Source organism: Marmota flaviventris, chromosome 9, assembly GCF_047511675.1.
Source record: "Marmota flaviventris isolate mMarFla1 chromosome 9, mMarFla1.hap1, whole genome shotgun sequence".
Classification (NCBI taxonomy): domain Eukaryota; kingdom Metazoa; phylum Chordata; class Mammalia; order Rodentia; family Sciuridae; genus Marmota; species Marmota flaviventris.
Window position 1 is genome coordinate 114368016 of NC_092506.1, and position 22137 is coordinate 114390152.

General features: G+C 38.6%; 1 protein-coding gene across 3 annotated transcripts in view; it reads right to left on the reverse strand.

The window, feature by feature from the left end:
* Prdm10 (PR/SET domain 10) overlaps positions 1–22137 on the reverse strand; it is a 93440-nt gene that overhangs the window by 27517 nt on the left and 43786 nt on the right. For all 3 annotated transcript variants that reach the window (XM_027945541.2, XM_071616869.1, XM_071616870.1), the window contains 7 exons: positions 19034–19259; positions 17546–17787; positions 15486–15689; positions 9884–9956; positions 7374–7491; positions 4710–4839; positions 3799–4041 (listed from right to left, as the gene is read on the reverse strand). In XM_027945541.2, the coding sequence (XP_027801342.1) occupies positions 3799–4041; positions 4710–4839; positions 7374–7491; positions 9884–9956; positions 15486–15689; positions 17546–17787; positions 19034–19259 (1236 nt within the window). The remainder of the gene's footprint in view (positions 1–3798; positions 4042–4709; positions 4840–7373; positions 7492–9883; positions 9957–15485; positions 15690–17545; positions 17788–19033; positions 19260–22137) is intronic.

Genomic DNA, 22137 nt, shown 5'->3' on the forward strand with positions numbered 1-22137 from the left:
CTTTCACTTCCTCATAATGCTTAGCTATCACCTCATCTTTTTACTCTATCTGGACACATTTTTACATTACATAAAAGTTCTTACTATTTTCTCTACTTTCAAAACTTTATGGAAAGATGCCATATAACAGATGCTATTCTTAGGTTGAGAGAAGATTCAAGATTTAGAGCATGTCTGCCATGGAAGAATAATTTCCTTTATCCAACTTTGGTCAAGTTTCCAAGGACAGACACAATGCACAACAGTTGACAATGGTCCCGCTAAGGATTCCATTTCTCCTTGGGTGCCAAATCCAAAGCTAAGTTTTGCTTTGGTCCATTATGCTAATCAGTCTTCTGTCATTTCTGATTAGCATGAATACCTTCAGACACTTGATTTAAATTGAGCAGCCTCTTGACTCCACTTCCTTAGCTCTATTGACAACTCTTATCATCCCTTTGATTTCCATGGAGCCCAGAACACTGTCTAAATACTCAAGAACTAGCCTGTATTTCTCTGAGCTAATGATACTTATGTGATCCCCATATTACAAGGTAGTAAAAGTGCTGAAACATTTCCCATCCTTTGACCCACTTGCAGGCCAGCTCTGCTCTAAGGTAACTTCTATAGTGTAGAGCCACAAATGGTCCACTTTCTAGAAGAAATCATGGCAACTGAAGAGGCAGCACATAGATGTATCAGGATCTTCTGATCCCTGAGCACCTGTCAGTCAACCACATCACACTGTATGGCACATCTGCTGCTCTAAGGATGCCAAAACACTATTTTTGTTAAGTTCTGTGAATCACATTGCAATGAATTCTGATACAAGATTCTTTGTTTCTAAAATGTTCCTAAAGTTTGATATTAATAGCTAATGGAGTGTCTGGTATGGTGGCACAGCCCTGTAATTCCAGTGGTTCCAGAGGCTGAGGCAGGAAGATTACAAGTTCAAAGCCAATCTCAATAATTTAGTGAAGCCATCAGCAACTTAGTGAGACCCTGTCTCAAAATTTAAAAAAAAAAAGGGCTAGGGGCTGAGGATATAGCTCAGTTGGTAGAGTGCTTGCCTCACATGCACAACGATCTGGGTTCAATCCCCAGCACCCCCCCCAAAAAAAGAGGGGGCGGCTGCAGATGTGGCTCAGTTGGTAAGCACCCCTAGGTTCAATTTCCAGAAACCAACAAAAAAAGCTAAAGGAATCTACATTATTGACCAATTTTTGTACTATTTTAATCCTGAGCCTAAAAAGAAATAAAATCATCATGCTTGTTTCTTGGTTGTTTGTTTTTAACAACTTTTCCTTGGACTATTTTTGGATTTTAAAGCCTTTGGTGGACTAGACTTGCTGAATATACCTCATTCTCCACTATTCTTCACTTACCACCTACTCTAGGGTCAAGCTACTGTTTGCACTGTCCTATAACTACACCAAGCACATCCCTGTGTCTGAGATTCTAATTTGATGGCTCCCCTCCTCTGGGATGATTTACCTTCTAGAAGAGACTCTCTGTTTCAAGGACTCACTCTATGTCTCCCCTCATTTATTAATTATTCCCTGCCTCCTCCACCTTTCTTTAGTCTTTCACTCCTCCAAGTTCCTAGAGCAATTATAAGCTGTACTTTTACATTTCACATATAACTGTAAACAATCTAATGCTATTTTTAGACTGTCAGCTTTTAGATACAGAGCTCAAGGGAAAGTTCTGTCAGATACCTAGACAGTTAGAACTCAGTACCACTCCATAAGTAATTCAAATTATTTTAGAACTGGAAGGGACCTTGGAGATCACTTAGTCCTAACCTCCATTTCATACAGGAAGAATATGCAGCCCGTAATTTACTCATGAATCTATTTGCAAATGAATTATAATTATTCATTAATATGCATTTACTGGAGCAACCAAATTGTGCTTTTCATCAGGATTTAGTAAATAAAGGTTGCAATGAACAGCAGGTCAGGCAAACACTTAAATAACATTCTGTTATGTGAAACACAGGAAACAAACCTACCTGCAGCTCCAACTGAGCAGGCAGCATTAGAGGAGAGAAAAATAGTTACATTACCAATTGGATTGGAAGACTTCCCTTCAGTTGGTCATTACCAATCTGGATAAAAAAGATGAAAAAATACATAGCCCTGCTTTTTAGAATATGTAAGAGGAAAAAACAAGATAGGTCAACTAAGACTGACTTCTAAAAGCCACATGCCTGTGGCTTTTGTTGTGACACAAGGAAACTTATACAGAACCTGTACCCCAACTTCTTCAAGAACAAGTACAGAATACACTATGCTTATACATCTACAGCTTCACTACATGTGTAAGCTTAAAGTCTTTTCCTTCAAAGAAAAAATAAAATAAAATCTAGCAAGCATTTCTCTGGACTTAGTAAAATATCAGAATAGCCAAAGCAGAAAAGATAGTAATTGAAAAGAGAAAAAAGTGAAGATTGGGAAATAAAGTAGAACAATGGATAAGAAGATATTCATAGCTTTTTGTTTTTCTGGCCTATGTTTACATGTTTATCGATCCTTTTGAAGTAGTACACACTGAGCCACAGTTGTATGTGTTTCAGTTTATAGGACCCTCATAAAGGGTACTGAGATAAAGAGTTCTTAAGAGCCCCTCAAAGCTGTCATGTACCTATGAACGTTTAAAAGTATTTTTACATGAAGGCCTGGACTATTTTTCAAGGTCCCTTCTAGCCTATAGGCAAATAAGAAAACCAAAAGAGGTAGCTGAACCCAATTTCTCTTACCCACAGCAAGATCCCTTCGCAATGTTATCTGTACCTACTACCATGGACCCTCTGAATACAGTTTAACTTATCATCTTTTTTTTTTTTTAAAAAAAAAAAAAGAAGACCAAAAGAAACATAATCTAAACCAATCATCCATTTAAAATTTGTAAAGCCTGGGAAGTTGTGTAAAAAATCTTTTTCATCTAAAGTCAAGTACAAATCAAAGTCTTTTTATGTTCAGCTGGCCACAAACATGGGTTTTATGTCATTGCTTTTTGTCTGCATAGACATCACACAAAACCATACTGTTTTCTACAATGCAATCCCTGCAGTTACTGAGACTCAAATGCTGACTGTGAAATAGTAAGAGAAACACACATCTTAACTGGAAATCATGGAAGCCCTGTAGTCTCATGATCTAAGGCCAAGACACAGGTCACATAAGCGAGATGTTAGTTAGCTCCTGACATACAACTTTACTTCATGCTGTCCCAAGTGTGTGGACTATACCTGTCATATCAACTTGGACACAGTTCCCTTTGCATTGACAAATAGTAGTGACACTTGCCAGTCTCCCCTTGGAAATAGTAGATAACCAATTTTAGTTCCCCACAATTAACTTGAGAGCTATGATTAGAAACAGACAAGCCTGGCTTAAAATAATTAACATAAATAATTAGGGATAGGGATGTAGCTCAGTGGAATAGTGCTTGCCTAGCATGCAGGAAGCCCTAGGTTCCATCCCTAGCACCAAAAAGAAATAAAAGAAAAATATATATATAATAATTATAATTAAGTATACTTATTTCTCCATTTCTAATCTATGAACTTAGAGATGTGAAGAGCTATCTTATTTTTACTATACTAATCCAGGAGCTGCCAAAATCCAGGCTGATAAAATCTAGGACCAGCCATGCCAGCCTGCCATAGGATATGGAAACATTAAGAAAGAGAACTTTCTTGCAAGCATATGATAGGCTAGATAACAAGATTTCAAAGTGGATGGTGAACAGGCTGGAACACCATGCGTTGAGGGGAAGAAGGAGACCAGCTGTAAGAATGAGCATCCCACTTACTCGGATGCGTTTGGCCCTGCGCATGTCATCTGCGGTCAAAGTGCTCTGGGTGGGTACCACACTCTCTTCATGCTGTGGCTGTAGGTGAAGGGTGTGAGTTTCTGGTTCTTGTTCCAGAGACGACCGAGTTTCCTGTGGCAGCTGAGGGATTGGGATAGTGGTCTGTTCCGGTTGATCCAGCCCATTCAGAGTAGCTGGTTCAGCCTCATCAAACTGCTCCTTTGTGGGAAAATGTAGCAAGTCCTGAAATTTGCAATAACCAAGAATTATATACTTACCTAGATAGAGATCAGTGCTAGAAGGACTACCGGCTCAGATTTAGAATTGCTGCTTTTTAAAAAATTTTTCTTAAGAGACAGCGGCTTGCTATATTACCTGGGCAGGGCCCAAAATCCTGTACTCAAGTGATCCTCCCCACTCAGCCTCTCAAGTAGCTAGCCACTGTGCCCAGCTATTGCTTATTTTTAAATGACCAGATTCATAATACTCAGAGAAAAAAAAATACTCTCCCTCTGGGAAAATTAATTAAATACACACAAAATACAAAAATCACGAGATATTTCAGACCACTGAATGGGGAGGATCATGATATGAACCTTCACAAATATCAAATTTTGTAATGGTTTAAATTAATAAAACAAAATTGCCTCTTTAATATCTCTGGCCAATATCAAATTTTGGGGGGGCAGCAAAGTTGAGTTTTTGAATAACTGTGAATAATTGTGAATAACACTTGAAAATACATGCTTTCTGCCCTTCTCCAAATCCCACTTAAGTTAACAAGCAGCAAAGCTCTGATTCTTTGACAGGACTATTAACATCTGAAAGGTGCTTGTGTTTAAATCCAGCCAGAGTTCTGAAAGTTCTCTAAACAAGCATCTAAGAAGGAGTTCTTTCCCAATTCCCAGTACCTGTGTCCCATCATCACTTTTCTCTCCATTTTCACTGGTTATTTCCAAGCGGATAAATTTTGGAGGACGCCCTGGCCTTCGACCTGGACCAAATCGTCTCTTGCCTCGTCCCCTCCCTCTGCCTCTTGTTCTGGGGACAAAAGATTGGGTTACGGATAGTTATAGTTACATCATACTCCATAAAATGTTTCCCTAAATGGTCGTTACTAACCCCAGATTTTGAGTTCCCCTCACTTGATTAATTTCCCTGATTTTTTTCTCTAATGGAAACACTTTCTAAAGTTCTTATCTTTGCCCTCTCTAAAGCATAAAGAGGTGTCTTCAAATTATTCTGGGGGAAAAAAGAGAGCTATGTAAACACAAAGTGCTGACAACATTTTGCTTCTGAAAGGAGGTGAGAAATGCAGACAGAACATGCTAAGCCTAGTGTGTTTTGAGGACATGTTATCTTAAACAAGATTCCAGCCTTCCTCTCTTAACCTCAGTTCAAGATTTCTTCCACAAAATGTGGCTAAATGCAAAGTATTTTGTTTTACCAAAATCTTCAGGAGAGGGCTGGGGATGTGGCTCAAGCAGTAGCGCGCTCACCTGGCATGCTTGCGGCCTGGGTTCGATCCCCAGCACCACATACAAACAAAATCTTCAGGAGGGTTAGTACAAATTTCTAATTCAACTATTCCAAACACCAAATTGTTTTATTTTATTTTATCTTGCTGTTGACATTGTAACTGGCACAACCCTTTTGTTTCCACATTTTTTTATTAATGCATTATAGTTGCATATAATGGTGGGATCTGTTGTGACATATTCATTCACCACACAATATAATATAATTTGGCCAATATCATTTTCCAGTATTTCCCCTTTCCCTCCTATCCTTCCTTTCCTTGGTCCCTTCCCCCTACTGATTGCCCTTCCATTTTCATGAGATCCCTCCCACCTTTCCTTTTTCCTCTCCAGCTTCCACATGAGAGAAAGTATATGACCCTTGACCTTCTAAGTTTGGTTTATTTTGCTTAACATAATGTTCTCAAGTTTCATCCTTTTTCCTGCAACTAACAATTTCATTATTCTTTATGGCTGAATAAAACTCCATTGTGTACATATACCCATTTTCTTTATCCATTCATCCATTGATGAACGCCTACTTTGGTTCCACAGTTTGGCTAAGATACTGAATAAATTTTACCTCCTTTAATGAATGACTAACATACAAAAATTCCTTATTAAGATATTTCAAAAGTACATCACAAAACATCTTTTAGATATTTTGTGAATATCCATCATATCATACTCTTCTACATAGCTATTTAACAAAATTTTTCTTTTCTTTTTTTTTTCAATGTTGCCCAGGCTAGTCTCAAATTCCTGAGCTCAAATTCCTGCCTTAGTCTGCCAGGTAGCGGGAACTACAGGCACATGCTCTCTACTCACTCTCAAGTATGGAAAATTCTAAACACACACAATACCATTATCACACCTAAAAAAAAATCAGGTAGTTGCTCAATATTATTATATCTAGTCAAAATTCAGATTTTGCTCATTTGTCTCAAATTTATTTTATCAGATAGAAAGTGAACACTTTTCTATGTGTCATACACTATGCTTGGCACTAAAGATATCAAGTTAAAGGTGATCTTATCCTCAGAATTTAGCAGAGGCAGCAGGCCTGTAAGTCAAAAATCCTAATATAATATAAAAAATGATGTAATAGAACCATGAAAAGTGAGAAAACCTAGGAGTAAATATCTTGAATCTCATTGCATCCATCACCTTCAGATATTTATCCCCAAGGTCATATCTTAGACCTGTCATCCTCAATACAATCCCACTGCCCCTGTTTCCACAAAGGCCCATTCTGACACACTATCTCCTACCTCTCCAGCTCACTCTCTCCAATACCCAAATTCAATAACCCTTCCACTCCCGTCATCTCCCAGTCCAATCCTTCCTTTGTCCATAGCACACCTCAAAGGTCATTCACTGCAATCAATCCCTTGTATTTTCTCTGATCCCCATCCGAGTTGCTGCTTCTTTGTTGTCACTGTGTTGGATGCTCTCAGCAAAACCACATTTTTTGTAACCCAGTTCCCTGCCTGCACTGCAGCAGCTGGATGGGGCTCGAAAACAACATACAGTCTTGCTTGTAGTCTCTCATTTTATGACTGTGAACCTCATATGGACATTCAGTGTTGCAGGCAACTGTACAGTACTTCCCTAGAATATTCTCTTTCCCACTTTCCTAAGTGAGGTTTCACACCATCTTGTATCTTTCCAAATCCTTTAAGTGGACAATCCTACATCTGTCCCATCTAATCTAAAGAACACTCTTTCCTCACCTGAACTGTTGCAATAGTTCTGACTGAACTCTGGGTCTTTCCTCTTACTCCAATATACCCTTACCCTGATGTTTAAATGCTATCTGAAGGATTCCTACTTCATAATCTCTAGTTAAGGGAGACTTAACTGAAGTAAGGGGATTTTCCATTGTTGGGTATTGGTTATGCTAGAAAAGCAATAAATAGTAAATAAGGAAGGGGTTAGTTATGAAAGACAATCCTCGATAGCTACCTAACTGGTTACCTGTGTAAGCATACACACTCATTAGTCTATGTACAAAAATGATTCCAAACCTGATTTGTGAGCCTTTGTCCTCATACATACCTGCTAAACACATCCAGTTTCTCATCATGAGAATTGAGATGCTGCTGCAATTGCTCTGAGCTTATAAACCGGCGGTTACATTCATAGCAGGGCCAATTCTTCTCTTGCTCTCGAAGAACTACAATCACAGGAGAGAAATCATGAAAGCTGATGATCAACAGACACCAGGAAAACTCAGATGCCTGTTTTCTCTGCCATTCTTATCTTCCTGCAGACAGTATCTGCTATTTGTATGACTTTCTTGTTATAAAATCAAAGACTAGAATTTGGCACAGAGGTGAGTTATAGGCTCTTATTTTCTGACACATTCATGCAGGACATCAAAGGAACAACACGCTCACACCACTCTACACACACACACACCCTTCACCCAGAAAGAGAGAAAGCACTGTAAGGAGATCTGTATTTAGATAATCCACTGATTCAGATCCAAGTTTCATAATATTCCTTTTCTTTTATGGTACTGGAGATTGAATCCAGGGGCAAGTTTTACCACTAACCTATATTCTAGCCCTTTTTATTTTCATTTTCAAACAGGGTCTCTAAGTTGCTGAGGGTCTTGCTAAATTGCCCAGGATGGCTAGATTTAAAGGTGCGATTCTCCTGCCCTAGCTTTCTGAGTCACCAGAAATACAGGTATGCACCACTATGTCCCGCCCAAGTCTCATAATTTAAGGGTATATTTTATCACAAATAACTTAAAAATCAATGCCCAATATAATGACTTCAGTAAAATGTTTGGAAGTAACTCCTAAAGCTGAATATATGCATAACATAGGACCCTGTAATTCCACCCCTAGATGTACACCTAAAGGAAATGTGCACACGTGTTCACCAAAGACATGTACAAAAACAGTCAGAGCAGGCACTTTTTAAAACAGCCCAAAACTACGAACAATCCTGATATAAGATAAAGAATCTGGCCAACCTTAGTCTCTGGCTCCTGGGAGGAAAGCTCTTAGTAGCTGGAATTTCCTGAGTGATAGAAGTGCCTTTGTTATCATCATGGCCCCTCATCCTACCTGAGTTTATGCTAAGGAGATGACTCAGAGTCAGGGGTAGCAGTGTTAGAAAGTTCAACCTTGTGATTAGGTTGGTGCTTTGCCAGGTGCTTGGCACACACCTGTAATCCCAGCCACTTTAGAGGCTAAGAAGAGAAAATCACAAGTTCAAGGCCAGTCTGAGCAACTCAATGAGACCTTGTCTCAAAATAAAAAATAAAAAGGACTGGGATAGAGCTCAGTGGTAGAGCGCCCTGGCTTCAATCCCCAGTACCACAAAAAAAAAAAAAAGGAGGGGGGGGGGGGTTGGTGCTTTGAATCAGTTAATACCAGCCCTACCTCCCAGAGGAGAATGAGAGCTAGAAATTGAGTCCAATCACATGACCATTAATTCAATCATGCCTATATAATAATGCCTCAATAAAAACTCTGAACGGCAAAGCTTAAATGAGTTTCTATGATTGGCAATGATACATCAATGTGCCAGGAGAATGATATATCCTGAGAGGACACAGAAGCTTCATTGGGGACCCTCCTAGACCTCACCCTAGTTCTCCTCATTTGGCTAATCCTGATATATATATCCTTTATAAAAAAACTGTGACCATTAAATAAAGTGCTTTCCTAGGTTCTCTATTGAGTCATTCTAGTTAATTATCAAACCTGAAGAGCAATAGAGAGCTCCCTAAATTATAGCTAGTAGTATAGGTAGGTTGGGAACCACGGAGCTTGCATCTGATATCTGAAGCGAGGGGACTCTTAATGAAAACTGTGCCCTTAACCTGTGAAATTTGACCTAATTCTGGGTACTTACTATGATAATTGCACTGTACAATCAAATCTACAGCATAATAGATAAATAAATGGTTATACATTTATACAACAGAATACCAAACAACAATAAAATGAATAAATTGCAATCATATCCAATAATATGGATGAACCTCACAATGCTGAGTAAGATGCCCAGACACAAAAAAATGTATATATAATTCTATTTATGTGCAATTCAATAACAAGTAAATCTTATGTGTGGTATTGAAAGTCAGGAGAGTAATCACATTTGGGAACTTACACAGAGAGTAATCACATTTGGGAACTTACATGAGTTCACTGTAAAAATTCATCAAGCAGTATACATAATAATTTGTTCACCTTTTTATACAGAGATGGCATTTCAGTTAATATTTACATTAAAGATAAAGTGAATGCCTGCTTTACCATGTCCTCAAAGATGTTCAAGTCCAGATAAGAATTCTCCTCTGATCTAGGTTCTAATTTAGTATTTGCAGGTTTTTATTATATTAAATACTATTTTCTAGCACCCATGAAAGAAATGTAAATATGTCATTGTAATTTGATCCTACAGTTAGATGGAGGTGTGTAGCTCTAAGAACCTGGAATATCTTCTGAAATACACTGAAATGAAAAAATTAGAGGTTGCATGAAGATGTAACATATACAACTTAGAATTCATGTAGAAAATATACAATATAAAAGTCCAACCACCTTTCCTTTCTTCCTCAGAGATGTCATGAATTTTCTGGTTCACAAACTCAGCATAGGATGCAGCATACCACACCTGCAAGAACCAAGGACATCAAGAATTAAGGAACATCACCAGATGTGCTTTGCATGCTTACATTATTTCTCCTGTTAAATGAAACAATTCAGGCTTTTTCACAGCCCATTAAAAAAAAAAACCACACTGTGAACCTGGCTCCCCAACACCCATCTGGCAGATCATCTGTCAAGAAGTCAAGACACATTGCCTGTTTTCTTTTCCCTTTTTAAAAATTCTGTGTTTTTTTTTTAATTAGAATAACTCCAGAAGAACTTTATTCATAGTCTCTTCATCTAGATAAAATAGCCTCTTCTGATTTGTAAAATAATAATAATAATAATAATAATAGAGCTATATTTAAACACAGATTTGAATACAACTGCAATCATAGTGGCTGCCACCAAATAACTCACACTGTGATCACAAATGGGACTGTACCAAACACTTCCACATTCTCCCAGGGCTCTTCTCTCCTACGCCAGTGATAGCTGTTTCTCTCCTACCCCAATAGCTGCTTCTGCTCACTCACCTTAGCTGGCTCCTCTTCCACCTAACTTCCCAATATTAGTGTTCCTCAAAGCTTAATTCAAGTCCTGAGCCTTCTTATTTTTCCCTCCACTGATCACATCAATTTCTAACCACTCTATACTAATGATTCCCAAATTAATACCTTCATCCCAGATGCCCCTTCTCTGATCACTCCAAATGTATTCTATTTCTGATCTGATATTTGGGATATTTCACAAACAACTTAAATTTAACATGCCCAGAATGGAATTCTTGATGCTTCCCAACTCATATCTCCACCTCTACCTAACTTCTCATTTCAATTGCCTCACCTTCCCCCGAAGTGCTCAGACTTAAAACCTAAAATGTATCTTTGGTTTCTCCATTTGCTTCTGTAATCCTTCAGTAGAACTGTCACTTCCTCAGGTGTTCTCCATCTCTGCTTCTTCCACCTGGAGGCATGCCACCACCATCTCTTGCCTTCAAACTAGCCTCCCTTTTTCCTTGCAATCCACACAGGAGCCAAAGTCTTCTTAAAATAATTGTCTTCTTAAAACACAATTGAATTTTGTTTTACCAGAAATGGCTTATTTCATAATAAACCTGAAATGTTCATGATAATCCTCCAAGGGCTCCATGATCTCCTCTATCTTACTAAGAAACCTCAGCTCCTATCACTTTGCCCACCTTTAAGCCAAGATGGCCTACACTCAGCAACTCAAACATGCCCAGTGCCTTCCCATCCAAGCCTTTGCCCTTGTTGGCTCACCCCCTGGAGTGCAAGGTTCTTCTCCTTTGCTCTTCTTATAACCCTCTGCAGGACTGGTCTCTTCTCATTCCCAGTCCTCAGCCTATCACCTCTTAAGCAAGGCTTTTTCTATGAAGCACATCTAAATTGGTCCCTTTCCCGTTATTTGCTCTTTCTGCACCATGAAACTTAACTCCTATTGGATATTATTTATTTGTTTACATCTTTCTGTCCACTTCCCCCCTAGAATGCAAGTTCCCTGAACACAGGGAAACAAGCTTGTTTTTTTCCTACTGTCTGAAACACAGTAGGATTTCAACTTATTAATCACTAAATGACTTAATCATATGTAACTTTTATAGAACATTAATTTAAATATAAGGGAATATTTATAAAGGCAGACTTCATTTTGAATGGTGGAGTAATATTATGTAGAATCTGTATTCCATAATAGACTCAACTGTGCCCCTATGGTTGTACTTTTAGGTGGTTTATATTTTGCTATTACAAACACACACTAATCCATCAATTCCAAGATGTATCTTTTTTCATATTTAACATCTCAGAAATCAGAAAGCATCTCCCACTCTGGTTGGCATCCTACAATTGCTGCCATGATGCAGCACTCAGAACCTGCACAACACTCCTGCACAAGTCTGGCCCAGCTCTCTGCACTGTTCTTACCTCATTCAGTTATAAGCCCCCTTTGGGTTCCATGACTTGTTGACACCTGCCAAGCACTACAAATGAAAGCCAAAAAAACTGCCATTTCCCTCAGAATAAGAAAAAATTTCAAAGTGGTTAAGAGACTGGTTAGCATTCTACAGGCCTCTCATTAAGGCTTCAGTCAGAACTGTCAGAAACTTCCTACTGACTTGATCAAAAAACACTTCGCTTCCAAGGGCCTGTGATTCAATTTAGGAAAAAGACACAGATGAATTCAAATGAATGTGAAAGCACAATATTCAAACTTGATAGGGGTATGGCTCAGTGGTACAGCACAAGTGTCAGGCCCAATTCCAACCACCATGCATACAAAAAGTTACGTGGTATGGAACAAGATCCCAGAGGCAATAGTGGAATATTTATTTTTTTACTACCTTTATTTGTTTTATTTTGATGTGGTGCTGGGGATCAAACCCAGTGCCTGACACATGCTAGGTAAGCACTCTACTACTGAGCAACATCCCCTGCCCTGGACTATTTATTTTTAAAAGATTGTGAGGAGTTGGGATATGGCTCAGTAGTAGAACAAAATCCTACCGCATGCGAGGTCCTGGGTTTGATCCCAGGCGCAAAATATATATGTAAATATACATATAACAATACCAAGGACTGGAAATATACATATAACAATATCAAGGACTGGGATGTGGCTCAGGGGTAGAGTATTTTCACAGCATGCATAAGTACCACACACACAAAAAAAATATATCATCAATATCATCTTAATGGAACAGAAGATGGCAGAAGACAGAAAAGCAAAAACATGAGGCCTATACTTATAATCCCAGGTACTTAGGAGGATTACAAGTTTGAGGCCAGCCTATGTGACTTAGTGAGACCTTGTCTCAAAATAAAAAACAAAAAGGGCTGGGGAGGTAGGTCAGTGGAAGAACATTTACCTTAGATGCAAGAAGCCAGGAGTTCAATCCCCAGTACTGCCCCCAAAAATCACAGACATCATGATGTAAACCAGTGATTGAAAGGGGAAAAAGTGACAATGCATAAAAAGCAGTTTTATATCTTAACTTTTTACCTAAGTATGCATTTTCATGCATGCACAAGGATGATATGATTTAAAAATTATTTCTAATTAAATCTAAAATAGCTCTTTTGATAAGTATAAAGTAACCATGTTTATCAATTTAAAAAATGCAGGCAGGGTGAGTGGCTGGACCAGCAGCGGTGGGTACAAGGCCAATTCTGGGTGCTTGGGATCCCCATTATGAACAAAAGGAGAATACGCCTGAGAGAAATAGCAGCAAAAAACAAGCCGGAAGATGGTGGGAAGAACAATAGTAGCCATGTAAAAACTGGTTTTTCTTGGTTTTGTTTTTGTTTTTAAAGCTGATTGAATGTCTGCCAAAATGTTCAAGTCCACCAAAAGAGAGGCACTGTTGTGACACTAATGAGAGATCATGACACAGCTGTCCTTGGTTGGATTTCTTTTTAATAATGTGTGACCTTCATCTTTGATCCCCTGATCTGCATTACATTAGATAACATTTCATGTTTTAATTTAATTCTGTTTTTAAATTTTTGGTGTATATGTTGGAACATCTCATTTCTCAAAGCTTAGCACACTGATTTCCTTTAAGTGATAATGAATTTGCAAACTGTCGTCTTCATGTTCTACATTATAAATCATTTTAGTTTTAAATACACACACACACACACACACACACACACACACACACACACACATATATATATATAAATAAAATTTTAAGCATTTAAAAATAGTTTAATTGGGGACATTTTTTTTTTGTTTTCTCTTTTGTCCATTCTGGATATGGAACCCAGGGCCTCATACATGCTCACTCTACCTCTAAGCTATAACCCCAGCTGCACCACACCCTCATGCACTATTGGGGAATGAACTTTACCACTAAGCTACATTTCCAGCACCTTTCCTTATTATTTTGAAATAGAATCTCATTATGTTGCCCAGGCTTATCTCAAACTTTCAGTCCTCCTGCCTCAGCTTCTTAAGTCACTAGGATTACAGGTATGCACCACCACACCTGGATTAAGGGTTAATTTTTTTTTTTAACATTTCTTTTCCCTTTGTAAATAGAGTCTATTCTTGGTATTTGTTCATTTGTCCATCTGGATGTAGCTAAGTTGAAGGTATACAACTCTTTGTATCAGTCATCATACTTAAAATCTTTTACCCTGTATTACAAATACTTCCCCATTTTCTCATTCCTTCTATCTGTTGTTTTGGTTGTTTTATTGTACTCAAATATTAAATTCCTATTTAATTATTTCTATTCATCTTAACCTCTACAGTTACACTTACTTTTTTACAAGAGAAAACAGAGCTAGAGTAAGTTAGTTCAGTGGTGCAGCACTGGAATAGATGGCATGAGATGTTAATCTCCTTTGACATTCTTTTTACATATTTTCTTCATGGCTGGTGGATTATCTAGCTGATGGTTTCCAAGACAGAGGTTTTGCACCTTTTGAATAAAATCCAGGACTTTGTTCTCCCACTAAAGAGGAGCAATCAGTTTCTAACATTGAGACACTATGCAATTCAGTGTTCATGTACTGATATAATCATTTCTCATCTATTTTGTTATTTACCTCAGGAAGTTAAAGACTACTTTGGCCCCCCTCTTTTGTCCATGTTCCTAATATATGCTAAAGAAGGAAGGAAGGAATCTTGGGCAGGAAGAGTTGCTTATTGATCAAGCACTTGCCTAATGTGTAAAGCCCTGGGTTCTATCCCTAGCAGCATAGGAAAAGAAAAAAAAAAAGAATTTTTCTTTTGGAATCATACCAAAATTTCATTATGTCATCAAAAGTCAATATTTAGACAAATTCTAACAGGGTTACCCCCAAAATACATATTTCTGAAATCAGAAGTCAAAGAATTCTTTGAATAAAATGAAGTATTCAGATAAAGAAAAGGAATCTTGCCCATCCATCTGAATTTTATTTTATAAAATCCCACATTTCACAACAAATTCTTCTTTAGTTATGTATAAATGACATTAAGTGATACTATCTTTAATTACCCCATCACAAATATCAGTCAGCTCCCCATACAATCACTTTCTTATCCCCAGACCTAATGCCTTTCTGTAGGCTCTTGATGAGAACAGAGCCCATCTACTTCTCATTGTTTTATTTACAAGATTATTACTGATCTGTAGTACATAGTACAGTCAGCCCTCTATATCCATGGATTCCCCCAACTGCTGACCAAAAATACTGTCCAAAAAAATTACATCTGTACTTAATATACAGAGTTTTTCTTGTCATTAGTCCCTAAACAATACAGTATAAAAACATTTATATAGCACTTATATTTTATTAGGTATTATAAATAATCTAGAAATAATTTAAAATACATGGGAAGAATGTGTAAGTTCTATGCAAATATTACACCATTTTACATAAGGATCTTGGGGGAATCCCGGAACCAATTTCCCCTAGGGATGGCTCCAGAGGTAAATAAATTACCAGTAAAGAACCATTTTAGTAAGAATCATACTTACTAGAAGGAAAAAATTAGGATAAGTTCTTTTTTAGCAGAGAGCCCTCCAGATCCAGCACTATACCTTCAGTTCCTGCTTGGGTTCCACATTCTTTATCGTTGTATAATACACATGGTGGCCATATTGGTAAGCCACCAGGTTCTGCTCCAGGTGGTTTTGGGCTGGACGTACAAACATCATCCAGTTACACAGGGTCTCATCAGACAACTCAAACCATAGGTCTTCATGCAAATCCCTGTCTTTTCTGTCCCCTTTATCAAGAGAAACCTGCAACCAAAGAAAAGGTAAAGACCCACACCAAAAAAACAAAACCTTCAATATACTATTAGCAATAATATACAAAATATTTCTCCTTAAATTAACCATATATCTTCCCTTTGTATCTAGAAAGATACTAGAATTGTGACTTACCAAACATAAAGAGAAAGAAAGGATACTTCCTGAAACCTCTCTTACCTATAGGAGAATTACATGGCAAAATCTAAAAGTTCACCAATAAAACTACATAGCTTTAGTTAATATCTCACAAAACTAGCACAACCAAAAATGCTGTAAATAAAAATCAAGCATAATACTCTCCACTTCATTATAATTTGCATCCTTTGGAGATTCAACTGTATCCATTTATAATATTCAGCCCAAAGACAGGTAATATTCTTGCTTGGAGATCTTGAGCATTAGTTTAAAAGAAATCCTCCCTACAACAGCAGCTAATTTCTCTAAATAACATTTCAGATATTCACCCTTTCTTACTGCCCTTTCTTAGTGCTTCAGAGTAGCTATTCAAAACAGCAGATAGTAAAGAGGGTTGGATAGAAGCAAAATCATTAAAAGTAAAGAATGCGATCAAAATAAATATTCTTCAACATACAGCAAACTTATTTTTTGTTGTTTTGGGGTAGGTTTCTTATTTGTTTTTTGTTTTTGTTTTTGCAGTGCTGGGGATCAAACCCAGGGTTTTGCACATGCTAGGTAAGAGCTCTACTACTGAGTAACAGCCTAGCCCCAGTGAACAATTATTTAACAGAAAAAATTCAAACCGAGCCTGTTTTAATATTGAAAAGTGGGGTATTTTGCAAACATTAATGGCACACAGCAGATTACATACATCCGTGTAATTTTCTGTATTCCAAAGTACTGTGTTTTGGGGCTGGGGATATCGCTCAGTTGATAGAGTACTTACCTTGCATGCACAGGGCCTGGGTTCCATCCCCAGCATCCAAAAAAAAAAAAAAAAAAAGTATCCAAAGTATTTTGTTTTTGTTTTCCTTTGTTTGTGGTACTAGGGATTGAACCCAGGGGCACTATAACACTGAGCTATACCTCAGCAAGCTTTTTTATATTTTTTATTTTGAGGCAGGATTTTGCTAAGTTGCCCAGTCTATCCTCCAACTTGAGATCTTCCTGCCTCAGCTTCCCAAGTTGCTGGGATCACATGTGTATACCACCATGCCCAGCCACATTCCAAAGTTCATTTTAAAAAAAGAAATGAAAAAAAAAAAAAAACCCACACCAATTTCTCTGTTTTGTGTTGAATTTTGTGTCCCTCAACCTCTAAGTCATGTGGGGACCCTGTAACCTCCAGTACTTCAGAATGTGACTGCATTTAGAGATAGAACCTTTAAAGAGGTAATGAAGTGAACATAACATAATTAAGGTACACCCTAATCTAATATGACTGGTCCATTTAATAAGAGGAAATTAGAAAAGACACACATAAGTACAGAGGAAAGACCCTGTAAGTGCACAATAAGAAGACAGTCATGTGCAGGTCAAGGAGAAACCTGCCAACACATTAATGTTAGATTTCTAACTCCAGAGCTGTGAAAAAAGAAATTTCCATTGCTGAAGCCTCTCAGTCTATAGCATTTTACTATGTCAATTCTAGCATATTACTACAGACCCTAAAAACCACACTTCTCAGAATTATTCACAGGGGTCTAAAATTATGACCTCCATTTTATTGGGGCGGGGAGTAATGTTTCCATTTAAAATTAAGCATAAAAAGAAAAATACTAGCAAATGACTGTTATGAAATGAAAACAAAAGACTCAGCAAAAGAAATGAATGCCCCTTGAAAAACTGTTAAAGAAGGGAGTGAAATAGGAAAAAGTATAAATTACCTTTAGATGAATGTAACAGTCTTTCAGTTCAGACCCCCTGACAAGGGGTCCCTCCACAGGGCCAAACTGGGTACGCTTGGGAATGCGCCTTTTTGAAAACACTCCTCCAAGGAACCTGTCTATGTAGAGGACCAGGGGGAGACTCGCTCTTGCCCGAGTGAGCACAGGCCGATTGGGGATGGGATGCAAGGGGCCATGCTTGGGGCACACTGAAGAATGGGCATTATTACATTCCTCACACCCTGCAAAAGAAAAAAACCTTGAAGAATAGTCAAGTTTCTTGACATCATTTTACTCTCAGGTAAAATGCATGCATTTCTAGCTCATTCTAAAAAACTCAGTTTGCACCAAGCCAGTCACATTTCCTGTTTGCCAGTAGCACCCATGTATACATTATCCACCAGAATAAGATGTACATCACCATAAAGCAGGGGAACAGTGGCTGGACCATACAGTATTCACATTCATGTTTCACCATTTCACCTCCTTCAGCAATGTGGTAATCTGGTTTAGATATTTTTAATTCCTATAATTCTCAAATAATGGAGAACAACTTTGTATTAATATTTATTATTAAAGTGGCTTTCTGTGCATTTGACTTAGGAGTTCCCCTGAAAACTTGTGAGTTCAAGGAAAAATTAAACAAGTAAGTTTTCTGTTGGGTAATAATTAAGTACAGGGCTGAACACTGGCCCCCTAGAGAGAGAGCTTACCAGCACCACATGGATGGCCCAGGAGAGGTACTGTAAGGCCACAAAGCTCTGAACAATCTCATTCACTCAAATGAACGAGGTCAGAACTTTGCTATATGTACGTGAAGATCCACAGATAAAACAATGATTTGGTAATGGAAACTCTTAATTTTTTTGTTTTGTTTTGTTTTTTTAGTACAAGGGACTGAACCCAGGAATACTTTACCCCTGAGCTTCACTCCCAGCCCTTTTTATTTTGAGACAAGGTCTCACTTAATTGCTGAGGATCTTGCTAAATTGCTGAGGGTCTTCCTAAATTGTTGAGGCTAGCCTTGAATTTACGATCCTCTTGCCTCAGCATTCTGAGCCACTGGAATTACAGATGTGTACCACTGCACCTGGCTGGGAAGCTCTTCTAGTGAAGAAAGTGACAAAGCAAACTTGTTAGAACTGATATGGCTGAATAGTCCAGGACTAGGTCAACTACAATAGAAAGCTGGTATCAAGAGTGACCAGACTCAGATGCCTCATCAGCCATTCACCCCATGTCACCCAGAGCAGTTGCCTAACCTATTCTGGGCTTGTTTCCTCATCAGGAAAATTGGAAAACAAATACAAGTGTCATGACTCCTTCCCTGGGCTACTGTGAAGATGAAGTGGGATGATGCACACAGAGCATGTGACACAATGTGTGGGATGTGGGAAGGATTCAGTGCAAATGAGCCATGTTCACATTCACACACACTCATAAAAAAGATCATGTGGCTTCCTTTGAGAGTCCAGTGACTGCACTTACACAAGTCGTGGGGGTCAAAGGGCCGGGGTGGGTCTGGCTCCCAGTCATCCAAATCTGTGTCTTCACCGTCTTCTTCCTCCTCTTCTTCAGTATCCTCATCCTCCTCCTCCTCCTCTTCTTCTTTTGCCTCCAGTCTAGCTATTGGATTCTGCAGAGTTGCCAAAGGGTCAGAACCATCCACACTTTCAATGGAAGGCAGTACCTGGTTATGCACAGGTAATGAGGCCTGGAGGGAAGTTTAAGGTGGAAAATAAGCAGACATCTGCTTTCAGTCAGTTGGCACACATGCATACACAGAGGATAGGCTGTGGTGGAATATATTCTTTAAACTAGTTCTCGGCAAGGAAAATGGAAAAATGGTTTCTACCTGTAGGCTGTAAGAAATAGTCTGACTCTTTCAGATGTCTGATGCTCACAGCTTTTAAGCTCAGCTCTCTTTCCTCCCATTCTGCCTGTTATCTGAAAGGCTAAGAAGAAAGCCTGGGTCTCTCTCCTCTGATTCCAGCAGGAGATTCAAACCTAACAAGGCCCTAATCTTAAGCATCTAACTCCATCCTTTAGAAGCAGTGATGCCAAGGCTCTATTCCTTGAATTGCACCCACAAGTCAATTCACACCTGCTCTAGAGGACCACCATGCTTCCTCAGAGACTTCCAGAATATGCAACATCTTTTCATCATCTCTTGGGGTATGGGGGATCCTCAGTCTTCACAGTATAAACTAAATCTGGGGTGAGGGTCCCACCTGCCCTTTCAGGATACCACCACACAAAGGAGAGAATGACTTGGCCACTCTTCAACCACTTTGTTTTTGTTTTTGTTTGTACTGGGGATTGAACCCAGGGACATTTTACCACTGAGCTACATTCCCAGCCCTTTCTATTTTTTTATTTTGAGATAGGGTCTCACTAAGTTGCTGAGGCCAGCCTTGAACTTGTAATCCTTCTGCCTTAGCCTCCCAAGTTGCTGGGATTATAGAACTGTACCATAGCACCTGGCTCTTTTTTTTTTTTTCCTCAAGAGATGGGGTCTTGCTATGTTCCCCAAGCCAGCCCCAAACTCCTGGGCTCAAGTGATACCCTGCTTTAGCATCCTGAGTAGCTGGAACTATAGGTGTGCACCCAGTCTGCTTTACTTCCACCACTTTTTTTCCCCCAGTTTTGAGGATAGAACTTAGGGTCTCCCTATGCTAGGATGCTGGGCAAGTGCTCTACCACTAATCTATATCCCCAGCCCCCACCTACTTCACTTTTAAATCCAAACATGGTACAATACATGGTTGGTTTAATTCTATGGTTGACAAGTCTCCTTTCAAACACTTCAGGGAGCTAAGGTTTTCAGGAAGGAACAAAGGAGATACCTATTGGCTTCCTGATGTTGAAGTCAGGCTCTTGCAAATAAAACAAGATTTGGGTGACATATTGGATCAATATTATCTCATCAAATACATGGGTAGAAAATAAATGGCACCTTAAGAAGTTCTCCTAAAAAATAAAAATTAAAAAAAAAAGAAGTTCTCCTGCTTCTCATGTGTTATGAAGTTATATTATACCCTAGATTCCTTTTATTCAGTATTATCTCTCCTGCCCAATTAGTTCATAGGTCATATTCATGTCATGTACCCTTCCCTATTCAATGAATCAAGCATCTAAATATATCTACTCCCTTTTCTTTCTACTTCTCATATACCATTTTCTTCTCCTAGAATGTTCTTCCCTCACCAATCTTCTAAATCAAGTTATGTTTCAGTTTCCCAATGAGCCCTATATGTTGCTTCTAGGCCTCTCTGACTAAACCCCCTATGTTCCAAATTCCTATAGCATTTAAGAGTCACAGAATCCAGATCTCCACAACCCTGAGCCTCATTTCCTTACCAGGCAGCCCAGATCATTCTGGGATAGCCCCAACAGCTTCTGCTTAGTCCAAATCTCCCCACACACATCTTCCATTCATTGGTCAGGGCCTAGGACTTTCCTCTGGAATTAGGTAGAATAAGTCTAATCCTTCAGCAATGTGAACTAAACACTTGAGGACCAAAAACCCCTAATTCATTCAATCATTCCTCACATGCCTGAACTACCAGGTCTCTGATCCTCTTGCCTTCATTTATTTCTCAATGGATTCCATATTTTTATGAATATAGCATCAAACAGTATTAGCATCTATGACATCTACTCTTCCAGTATGAACTGAACCTGAACTTGCCAATAATTAAAATTAATTGCCAAGTCCTTTTTTCCCCCTCACAGAGTTTATTAAACCATCTTTCCCCTCCTCAGGACTTAAATAGCTGCTTTTTTACTTAAAAGGGGGATTTTGCATTTATCTCCAATGAATTTCATTACTCCTGTTATTCCAGTCTGCTAAGATCTTTGAGAATTTTGATTCTGACATCTCACACATTAGCCATTCCTCATAGCCTTGTATCCATTGCCAACCACCATCTGCTTTGTCCCTGAGTATTCACTTCCACAAGTCCATCTTGGCTGTCCAACTATGCCTTAGGAAGTAAACCATGGTCTCAGAAATCAGACAGATTTTAGAAAGAGTCCTGACCCCACTACTTAGCAAGTTATTAAATTTCTCTGAACCTCGGTTTCATCATTTGTCAAATGGACACATGAATATATACCAAAATGGTTGTTGTGAGGATAAAGTGAAACAATATACATGTAAGGGCAGTAACAGCATCGTTGGCACTTAGTACTCAGCGTAATTATTATAATTATAATCTTAACTTCATTAAGAACCAAGGTGACGGGCTGGGGATGTGGCTCAAGCGGTAGCGCGCTCGCCTGGCATGCGTGCGGCCCGGGTTCGATCCTCAGCACCACATACAAACAAAGATGTTGTGTCCGCCGAAAACTAAAAAATAAAATATTAAAAATTCTCTCTCTCTCCTCTCTCACTCTCTCTTTAAAAAAAAAAAAGGACCAAGGTGACATCATATACTTCCTCTATAACTTTAAAAGACAATATTGCTGAGCATAGAGTATTTGTTCAACTAAGACTGTGTGAATATAGTTTGTTGAACTATATGTGGCCTTTTGGGAAATGACTTCAATCCCTTCAGGCAACTAGAAAAACTCTTTGCTACTATTCACAG